This window comes from Hyposmocoma kahamanoa, unplaced genomic scaffold (genome assembly GCF_003589595.1).
Source record: "Hyposmocoma kahamanoa isolate Upper Pololo Valley unplaced genomic scaffold, ASM358959v1 102, whole genome shotgun sequence".
Taxonomy (NCBI): Eukaryota; Metazoa; Arthropoda; class Insecta; order Lepidoptera; family Cosmopterigidae; genus Hyposmocoma; species Hyposmocoma kahamanoa.
This window is the reverse complement of record NW_020653337.1, coordinates 15,231,402-15,243,197: the sequence shown is the minus strand read 5'-3', so window position 1 is coordinate 15,243,197 and position 11,796 is coordinate 15,231,402. Positions and strand designations below refer to the sequence as shown.

Below are 11,796 nucleotides of genomic sequence, written 5' to 3'. Positions count from 1 at the left end.
TTTTTTTGTTGGAAAGAGGGTACCTCAGTAGTGGTCCCATTTCAATTTGAAGAAAATATTCCACCTCTAAGGGTGGCAAACTATGAACGAATTCTGAGGTCGGTTTTTTAGTACTCTATACTGAGATTGTAAATTCCTATGTGAGGGAAGGTCAAAATTCCGATCACTGTGATATCGGGTCGATTTGTAATTTGGTGTACTATGGAATACCGACGATATTATATTAAAATGGTAACTTTGATCTGCAACCAGAACAGTATCCAAGCTACCCAATCCCTGTACAACTTAAGGTAGAACCATCGCGTTTGGCCGCATTAAATTGGTCTCGAAGGGTTGTTAACTTACAGATGGTAACTCTAATGAGTTTTTGGAGTACACAGTTTTATATGGATTTTTTTTATGTAATGTTATTACAAATGAGCATACGCTGACTGAAAATACGCTGCTAAGAAAATTGTGTCTAAAGCGATAGTTAGGAGTGATTGTTCCTACATATGTCATTCCCATAAATAAAATAAAGACATTGTACATTCCGAACAATTTGAATACGTACTTATTGTGTACAATATACATTTAATTACATACGTTTATTTTTATTTTTAACCCCCCGATTGTACAATCGTCCTTGCTAAGATTTCTATTAAATTTGATATCTTATAGAAAATACTTTGCTGACATTAACTAATCTGTGATACGCGCTCTCAAAGGTGGATTGATTTTTAAGATAGGCATGCTTTACCCAGAATATGGATCGAAATATCAATCGTAGATTACAATATATGGATTGATATTGATTATTAATTTCAAGCGTGAAAGATTGCTAAATTCCGTGAAACTGGGTAATTCTTAAATGGTGCACGAAGAACCCCCGCTGACATTGTATCGGTAGTTCAGTCTGCAAGTGAATACAGTTTAACGATTCGGTATCGGCCGATAAATTCACGGTAGAAAAAACAATGGAAATGCTAAGGCATTTCCTCGATTACTATCAGAACCACTGAGGCCTAAACTCACAATGATAAGTGTTAAACACTATGAAATCTTGATAACGATTGGACGCTGTTTCTAATTTAATAAGATTTAAAAAAATTGTGCACTGTTAGTATAATTTAAACTTTTACCAGTCGGCGTAACGTTGTAAGTTCAATACCTATTATTACAAGTTGCGACGTTTTGCAGCACGTTGAAATTTCATTCAATGTGCAGCCATCTAGTGAACAGTAGCTGAAAGACGAACGATTAACGCCTATTAACGTTCTCCAAAATCTTCGTTTTCTGTAACAAAAATCTATTACGATAAACAGAAGATGGAAAAGTTATCAAAATAAAATAAAATAAGACATATTGCGGCGGAACGGAATGGAAGCGAATTTTTGGAACGGTATTGTACATAGCATACTTAACTTTATGATCAATTGTGTAACGTGCAAACTAGATATGAGCCAAAAATCACGTTGCGCGTCTTCCGAGGAATTGTCACACGCGGTCGAGAACTCCAGAATGCTCGCGCATTCGCGACAGTTCCGCAGCTGTCGTCGGCGACGATTGGCCAATCCGCGGGAAGTGCCGCGAAGACAGGCACAGTATGACGTCCAACTTCGACTTCGAAATACTGCAGCCTCAAGACGCGGTCGCTAGAATACTCGAGGCGAAGTTGACGCTTCCGTTCCATTCCGTTCCGCAGCAATGTCAATTGAGCCTTAACGATGATATGAATCACTACCACGGAGAATGTTACAAGTGCGACTATAATTTTTGCAAAATAACGCATTTTTCCACGATTTTCGAGGTTTTGCGTGTGATAATTGACCATGACCATAACTTATGTACACAGCGAAAATGGCGGACTGAGCTCAAGTATGTGGAATTCCGCGTACTCTTGGTACAGTGCCAACATCGCTGAGCACTTGTACTATATTTATTGTTCTATGGATAAATTAAGTTCATAGGATACTCGATTGCATTTAAACTGATCTGTCCGTAAACTATCATCCGACTGTTAAATCAGTATGACGCTCTGCCACACGCGCTTATTTGCCTTATTTGTTTAGTCTACTAATGCACCCAATACTTTCTATTCTTTCTTTAAGCAAACTCAAAGAATCTTTATTTCATACGTAAGCAAATTGCAATTGAAGTCGCCACATTGATTAAACTGCTACTACTACTACTACTCATTCTTACGGCAGATTCCTCTGAGAAGAATGAGAAAGAAACTCTAGGAGTTCCTATTTGTAAATAAATATTAAGAAGAATTTTAGAAGCATTACTGTGTTTCGGTTTTCAAGGGTAAAGGTGCTGGTGAAATTACAAACACAAGGGATTTGTCAACTTATGTCTCAAGGTGACGGGCGCAGTGGCAGTGCCCCTCAGATCTTTGCGATTTAAAGCTCTAAGTGGCACTGCAGCTGTTATGGATATAGGTGTAGCTTACCATCAGGCGCACGACTTGTTCGTCCCATCACTTGATATTATAAAAAAGTCAGTAGGTTTAAACCAGTACTTAAGCAAACTTTTATGATAAGAATGCTGGAGTTTGCCTCAATTACACTGTTTAATCCAACAGAATAAAGAGTAGGTAACTTGTATACAATATATAATATAGCCTTAATAATATAACTACAATATATGTATATAATCTTGCCATGACTACAAGTAGTCACGTTATACACACCGTTTGCTTATCATTACAATATTTAAATATAGTGAGGGCTTTGACCTGATCGTTATATTTAAGAAATTGAGATTAGTGAATCCACAAAAAATAAAACGAGCATAGACACTATAAGAAGTATTGTTAGTATTTTTTCTATTTATTCGAAAATGCTGATAGAGTCAGCAACATGAAGACATAATTGTATAGAAGTAATTTTATTAAAACCTGTTTCCTTGACCTCTATTATCAATATCTATGTATAAGCAAAATGATAATATGACATTATAGGTTTAACTTTCTTGACTTTTAAATATTGTTTTAAACCATACTAGAACATTTTTACTAATAAATGTATAAATTTCAAACTTGTTACTGGTGGTGTCGTGCTGGTAATAAATAACCTCTACATTCCGGCAGTACGACGTAGGTACCTACGTACCTACTGTCACCCACAATGAAATGTTAAAAAAAAAGTAAAAAACAAAATAAGTGACAATAAATTGTTATTTCGTACGAATTATTAATTTCGTGAGTTAAACAAATCTAACAAAAACAAATTATTTTACAACAAAATAAACAATACATCACAACTTAATCTAAATGTATGTACCTACAAGGTCAAGAGCGCGTCCAACTTGACATTTATGATTTCAATTCAAGTCTATGCCTGTTGAGATAAGAATTATTCCAAATTCCGGTGTTCTGTGCAGAGCTCGAGTAGAAAGTTGGTTAAATTAGACACTCTATTAATGACAATGCTACTTAATGAATAAAAACCTCCTCGACGTTACCTTTTGATTTGACTTTTACCACTGGCCACTTCATTTAGTGAAAAACAATGTCAATGTCACGGTATTCCTTCTAGCCATAAAGGATGGAAAAAAATAAATTCTAGCACGGTCATTGACTTACAATTATATGGACGTCGGGTCCGCGCTAAAAAGTGTCCGCACTTGTAAGGCGCTAAAATCGGATACAGAGCGCGACACTCCGCTTTAGTCTTCATTTGTTCTACTGACAGCGCGATACTGCGATTACATTACAATTTAAATTTCGAATAGGTTGACTTGGGACATTTTTTTCGTGGTTTTTGTATTAGACCCGTCGTCTATTTATTTGTAAGTCAATGAGCACGGTGATAAGATTTGGGTCGACTTTCATATATTATTTTCACAAACTTGACGCTGGCGACATCCAAAAATAGATACCGCCAATAAGGAAAAAAAAAGATTCGCACTTTATAATTTTCTAGTAGGTTAATGATTCTCACAAATAGTTTTAAATAGTACTAGATAATAACAGCCCCTATCTGTGGCTGAAACTGTAACGGCGAAGAGCCAAGAAAAAAATTGGTAACATAATTAGGAAGCACTTTGTAAAGACGCTCTATGGTAAAATGTACGGTCGACCTGAAGGAGAAACATGGCTGAGAAGGAATTGAGAAAGGAGAGTGAGGGTCGTATTCTAGAACTCTACTCAATACTCAAGTCAGGACTTGAGTAGTGCAGTGCGCACTGAAAATCATACTCAAGTCCCTGCCATTAGGGTCGTACGACCCTTACTGTCGTATTCCAGAACTCTACTCAATGCTCAAGTCAGGATTGCACTGGCAACACAAGCACTGGAAATACGACCCTAATGGCAGGGACTTGAGTATGATTTCGAGTGCTTTAAACCATACTCAAATCCTGACTTGAGCATTGAGTAGAGTTCTAGAATACGACCCTTAGTGTGCTGAGGGGGAAGCTTACGTCTAGTAGTGAATTTAGATAATAAAATTGATTTGATGATGCCTTTGTAAAGTTAATAACCAAAATTATTGATGGTTATTTTTTACTAAAATATTAATTTAATTAATAAAATCTGTCTACAACAACTGTGCAGAAATAAATGTCACTCTGTACATTTCAGAGTTTTTTACAGTTTAGAGTAAATTTGTGAAACAAAGACTATAATCAAGAGAACAATTATATTGTACTATATTGTATAAATCCTGAAATACGAGGAAACCTGACAGACTGGTACAAAAAAAGCAAAGTTGTTTGTCCGACATTCGTTCGACCACTACGCCACGTGTTTGTTCACGACTATAAATACCTTTGTGCGGCCAGACGGCAGGCTTTCCTTAATTGACTCCGATCGAGGCAACAACTACTCAGAGTTCCACTCAGGTATAATATTTATAGAAATATTTCTATGTATAGTGATGGCTATGTAATAAATTATTGCTTTGTAAAATATCTCAAATTACAAATGTCAGTGGCATAGTGTTAATTAAACTTGCTTTAAATTACGACATACATTTATTGATTGCTTTATATGCAGTGGTATTATTTTATTTCCCTGAAATACTTGAGAATGTACGGTAGTAAAGTTTATGTAAGAGTACCTGAAGAAAGACGAACGTCAAAATGGGACAAAAAGGCAGTAATGGGCACTTTACTATGATATAGATGTTGGGTAGAAAGTATTGATCCATAATAGAGTAGTCGTTGCAAGACACGTGGATATAATTGTGGAAGATGTTAAGCTTATTGCTTTTGATGATAATGAAGAGGAAAATAAGAAAGATGAAGAAAAATGGGAAGATACACTAGACGAAATTGAAACAGAAGATCGATATATCGATATCGATACCTAATAATAGTGGTAATGAAGTGATAATGAACAATGAGAAGAGAACTTCTAAGAGATAAATTAAAGCGCCACATCGATTTGATGAAGAGTTTGGTTATTAGTGTATAATCGTTAATTATTGTGACGCGATGGTGCCAGATACTTTTCAAGAGGTGACTACGTGTGACGAGGCTGAACAATGGAAAGAGGTTATGGACCGTGAGATGAACAGCCTAGTGAAAAATAATACTTGAACTCTAGTAAATGAACCACGGGAAAAAGAGGTACTAGATGTAAAATGGGTGTACAAGAAGAAATCGGCTGATTTTTATAAAGCCAGGTTAGTGGTTAGAGGTTTTCAACAAACCACCAATGTTGATGATACGTATTCGCCTGTTGCTAGGATGCAAATTTTGACACTACTTTTATCGTAGTATTGCCAATTTAACTTACATGTGCATAAAATGGATGTAGAGACTGCATTTTTGAACGGTAAAGTGTTATCAGAAGTGTATGTTAAACAGCCTCTTGGTTATGACGACGGTAACTGACAAAGTGTATAAACTGCATAAATCTCGTTATGGCTTAAAAAAAGCCCACGTGCTTGGTACGAATGCTTTAATAGTCTTATAACAACTATTGGCTTTCAAAGGAGTAAATATGACTATTGTCTTTATGTCAAAGCAGACGATAATCAAACTGTGTACATTTTAGTATATGTCGACGACTTATTGATTGCATACAAAGATGAGCAAATGGTTGCTACAATTAAAAATAAATTAAGTAACTATTTTAGAATGAAGGTCATGGGAAAGGTTAGGAACTACATAGGTATTGATGTGGAGTATGATTATGCGAAAGCTAATATTTTAACCTTAAGCCCGGAAAAGTACATAGATACGTTAGCCAAAAAATATAAAATTGAGAAATGTAAATTGTTCAAAACCCTTAAATATGGAGATTAATGCCAAACAAGTTTGGCATTAATCTCCATCCATTAACATCTTTATTAAATTCACATTTCTCTTGAGAAATGTGAATTTAATGAAGATGTTAAATACAGGAACATGGTAGGAGCTCTGTTGTATATTAGTTCTGGCACTCAACCAGACGTTGCCTTTAGTGTCAATTACTTGAGCAAGTGTCAGAACTGCTATGGTGAGATTCATTTCAAATATGCATTACGTGTTTTAAAATATTTATACTTGACAAAAGGTCTCAAGCTCACTTATTATCGGAATTTAAAAGCTAATATAATGGATTGTTACGTAGATGCCGATTGGGCCGGAGATATCGTAGACCGTAAGTCTACTATTGGTTTTGTGATTCGATTATTTGGTAACGCTATGTACTGGAAGTCAAAGAAACAAATTGCCCTCCCACAAATGCGCAATTCCTGAACTTCCCAGTAAGCCTTGGTTCTTCACTAGGAAATCGATACCGAAAAATATCACCTCTGCAATCATTCGCCTTCGCTTAGCTCACATATGCACGCCCGTGTTATTGGTCAAAATTCGTGTTCGAGACCACTCCCTGTGTGAGTGCGGTCTGGCAGAGGGTACCCACAAGCACCTGTTCTTTGACTGTAATAGTATCGTCATTCCTCGATATGATATCCTCCCCTCTAAAATCCCCCGTCCCGTCAATATCAACTTCCTCTTAACGTTAGAACACTCTTCCTTTGTCTATGCCCTGTGCAAGTTTATTAAAAAATAATCTGTTTCTGTAATAGTCTGTGTATGTATGTAGCCCTGTTATTGTAGATTCTTTCCTCAGTTAACCTTTTCGGGAATTTACCGGTCAATCGTTGAGTTAAAAAACGCGTGCGTTTCTCAACTTGGCATTGACGGGTTACCGATATGGTATCGATGGGGTTGTAACATTATAAAGTAGAAGTACCGCACATAGTCTTTGTTACTCGACCTTGGCGAAATCATCGTTTGTTTCGATGGAGCCATACCATTTAAAAGAAGAAGAAGATGTTAAATTTTCGCATGTTCGATGTATGCCGTGAAGAAAGTTTCGTAGTAGTAGAGCTCCTAATGAAAGAAATCGTCTTGGGAAGTACTACAACCTTAACTATTTCTGCCGCCAAACCGCAACGTAAGCATTACTGCGTTCTGGTTTTGTAAGAAAAGGGTGATAAGTGAAACTACAGGTACATGGGACTTGTTAACTTTACATAGATTGCCCGACGCACGATTTGTTCGTCCCGTCATTTGTAGACATTAAAAAAAGGTCTCCGAATCTACCTCCATAACCAGTAGAAAATTGAAAATTATAAAACTTCACATATTCATAACTTATTTCATGTAGTTTGTATTATTTTTACGACTTTCATGTGATAAAAGCACTTATCGATAATTTTCGGATTAGTTTTCTCTACCTAATTCCGGTGGCAATTTTTATTATTTAAGTTTTCGAGTATATTATTATAAAATATGAAATAATATTTCAGAATACTACTCCCCAATATTAAGTAATACTTCATGATAATATTCTGTAATATTGAACGTAGGGAAAATTAACTCGAAAATTACTCTTTTGACGTATAATCACATATACCATGGGTACGAAATGTTTACTTATTAGGTAATTTTTATTTGTTTATAACAGGAATGTATCATGTAACTACATATACCTATATGTGTTAGATGGATTATTGTTGGTTGTGGATTATGTGGATTATTCCTTTTCGATCTGCCTAAATCTTGTCTCATGTTCCCCCCATTTTTCGGTGATATGAACCCTTTGTAGCTTGGAATCGATGCCTAGGAGCCGATAAAGATCGCTTTGGTTATGTTTTAAATAATAATGAAAACGGTATAACAGAAATACATAATTAAACATTTAAACTTTTATTTGTGATTTATGTTGAACTTATTATTAGGAATAAAACTATAAAATAGAGAAATAGGAACTTTCACACATACCGTTTATACATTAGAAATAACGCAATGCGTAAATTGTAAAATTAATACTGTCAAAAAACTAAAAAAACTACTGTTTCAGAACTAAATAAATGCAAAGCGATACATTCACACAATACTATAATAATCTTAAAATCTGAAACTAATTACTTACTGCTAAATAAGCATTCGACTGATTTATTAAAATAATGGATTAATACTTCTATCAAAACTTATATTACTTGAATCGTAAGGACAACGTCTATCATTTTTGGTGTATAGATCCAATGAATTTTGTAAACGTTGTTAAAAACAAATATTATAAAATAAAGAATTATTTGATTTGAACCAAATTACTCAGTCTTGTGCTAGTTACACTAATAAAATAATTGCGTTAGAAAACGAAACTAACTATTCTAATAAATGCGGGGTTCTAACGCAAAGTTACATCAAGTCTTAAACATATGGTGTTTGAATAAAAAAATCAAATGTCTAACTTATGACACTTTAAAATAAATACTGCGACATCTCTATTCCGGTATATCGCTAAGCTTCATTCCACCTGGTCTTCGGTACATGCGTTCCTGAATAGGCAGTTCTCCGATAAGAAAACGGTCCAAAGCTTTGATGGCTATACGGGAGTGACCCGAACTTCTGAAAGCAGTGCTGGCGTCTCGGCCAGCGTACTCCATCATGATTTCGTCACCACCGGGGTGCTGAAACAAAAGGAATAGATTCTTAACATTCAATTGTCAATTGTCTCCAAGTTTCTGACTTACAAAAAAGCGCTGCAAAACTTGTGGTTATATTTTTTCTTCGAAGACAGTACCTATTAAACTTTAGAAGTTTAAAAATCAAAATAGGAAACTCACCTCATCAAAGAAGCTGGTGATATCGTATACGCGGTCGTATATTACCACCCAGCAGTCGTCATAACTGTCGTGGAGATTAACTTCTGCCAGAGTAATGACGTTTTCTTTAGCTGCAGGGCTCCCTGGTTCAATGCGAGATGACCACTGCTGGGTCTTCTTGGCCGCCCAAGGGTTGACGAGACGCAGCGCCGCCATAGTAAAGGCCATGAAATTAAGGTCTGTATTGTCCTCGCTGACCGGCAGAGTCGCTGGCAGGTTTATTTCAGGAGGAGTCTGTACGGCAGCCATTGTTTCTTGTGCTTTTCCCTTCTTCTCAAAAAAACTTCAATTGACGTTTCCAATCGTTCGTCTTGCTTTATACTTCACCAAACTTCACCTCGCTTGACACTCGTTTATAATTCAACCTGAATATTTTATCTAATGAAGCGTTGGTATCTCGAAGCGGACTGTTTGCGAATGAACGTTGAAATATCCCGCTAGTTACTCTGTAAAGGAATTACGAAACCGTATTAGTGACGGCTTTTGCTCTGCAACAACCATAGGGTTTGGTTACTAGGTTTCAGTTTAAGCAAGTATCATTAATTACATCCTTGAACATGTGTCAGCTGTCAAATTTAAACACACGCCATCGAACCATAAAACAAGGTTATTGTTTTTTGAATACAGCTGAATATTGTTTTTATTACAGTGTTTAGTAAATAACAGCATCATAGCAACCCTAGTAAGACTATTAGAGCATGACTAGACAACATAATATGATACTGTTGGCTTAGATCAGTTTACACCAGTCTCGGCCTACCGCAAGGGCGTTTACAATTTCCCGCCCATACAGGCTTTATATAAAACGCACGAAGCGCCTGGTACTCTAGTAGAAGTCTATACTGAAGTCAGTATTTATATAATCTCGTTACTTCCACAAGTTTACGTCAATTGTATAAATTGTTTAGTTAAGATAATTTAGCTTCTTATCAAAAGAACTTCGCAAATAATAATTCGGGCGCGACTTTTATCATAGTTCTGTCTTCTTTTTTAGATATTTCATTTCAGATAAACCTTTTAATAACAAGTGTTTTAGATTACGCATCACAGTTAAGTCTATTATTTTGTAGAATTATGACTTGTTTATAAAATATTATTGATTATATAGATACCTACTACCTACCTATATCCAAATAAAAAAAATATCATATACATTAATATTTATATTTACCTTCAAATCGATCTTCAATGTGTTATCTTTGTTGGTGCTCGAAACGAGGGGAGTGACTGTCACACCAATTGTCACTGTACCACCAATTCTTGTTATTTAAATTTGTCACTAAATCATGTAAACGTTGCATAAGAGCGCTGGACATTGCCACGAAATTAAAATTGACTTGTCATCTATTACTTGCGATTTGTGAATGAAGTGCCGATACGTCGACGCGGTCGCTTATATAGTAGAAGATCGCACTGTGCGCACGCGCCGCGGTCAGCGAGCACTGATCTGATGTAATCGCGCTCTTATCTTACTAGTACGCACGCTCTCGCTCCGAGCTTCTTCGGTCTTATATTCCTTAATTTGTGAATACTTTGTCTACCGACTATGACCATCATAAAAGCTTACCTGCTTATTGTGCTTAATCTTTTAAAAAAAGATACATAGCACTTTGCAAAGAATACAATAATAATACGTACAATAAACGCCACCTTAGCGCTGTTTTGAGAGAAAAGTAATACGTTTTAAAATTATCTATCAAAGGCAACATGGCTTATTAAACGTGCAGAAACTTTTTACTCGAACTGTTTAATATTATGATGAAGATAGACGTATCTTCAGTAAGTAGTAGTGCATTACAGTAATAATCTGAAAACATAAGAAGGAATTTTAAAATAATATGCCTGTAATACGTGGAAATAACAACATGGTAAAGTTATAGGAAAAGTTTTGTTGTAAATTACCTACGTTAGGTTTGTACCAGTTCTAGGACAGAGATGCTACGTCTGGTAGAATGTTTAGATGCTTAAAAATTTTCCTCATAATATTGTACACAAACAAACTGAAAGAAAATACAGCTGTTTCTAAAAAGTTGAGACTTGAGAAAGTCAAAGTGTGTGTCGGTATATTCTTTTAAACGATAAAAGAGTAAGTGTGATAACAACATCAATGTGATGATTAACCAATCTGTAAATTTTATTCTATAATGTAAACAAATTTATGTAATTTTCCGTGAGATATACGTACCTAAGTAAGATGTGGGGCGTGGATACTCGTAAGGTTTTTCCCATATTCTTTTTATCACAAGAAATCATGAATAAGTCCATTTGTTTAGATACAAACTTGCGTGACGTTGTCGGTCGTCGAACTGTGATCGCGCGATATCCTCCAAATATGCGTCATTATGAAATCAGCATTATCACCATATTATGATGCGTCTTTATAACAACAAAACGGGGAGTATTTTGTTTAGTTTTGTGCCTCCATTACGCAGGACATTTCTTGTTTTTCAACGTGTCCATTTGACAAATACATAGGTATCGTTGCTTAAGTCACATTTCGTTCTAAACTAATATGTTGGTACAGGATTAAGAGCACGTCAAGCTCGATACTTGAGTTTTAAATTCAACTCAATTTTGCTTGTGATAAGCAAGCTTCATAGTCCAAAGTGGCATGCTTTAGGTGCTCTTGACTATAAAGAAAGAAAAAGAAGAAGAAGAAGAAAAAGAAAAAGAAAAAGAAAAAGAAAAAGAAAAAGAAAAAGAA

General features: G+C 35.6%; 1 protein-coding gene across 2 annotated transcripts; it reads right to left on the bottom strand.

Annotated features, from left to right (window-relative positions):
* Positions 1–8,648: 8,648 nt before the first annotated feature.
* LOC113235928 (cytochrome B5-like protein) lies at positions 8,649–10,467 on the bottom strand. 2 transcript variants are annotated; one of them, XM_026471852.1, is made up of 3 exons: positions 10,264–10,467; positions 9,054–9,538; positions 8,649–8,897 (listed from the first exon to the last, which is right to left on the bottom strand). In XM_026471852.1, exons 2-3 carry the CDS (start codon positions 9,339–9,341, stop codon positions 8,712–8,714), a joined length of 474 nt encoding a protein of 157 aa, XP_026327637.1. In that variant the 5' UTR covers positions 9,342–9,538; positions 10,264–10,467; the 3' UTR covers positions 8,649–8,711. The 2 variants fall into 2 exon arrangements, with proteins under 2 accessions (XP_026327637.1, XP_026327642.1); XM_026471857.1 differs by lacking the exon at positions 10,264–10,467 and having other exon boundaries at positions 9,054–9,561.
* Positions 10,468–11,796: the final 1,329 nt, after the last annotated feature.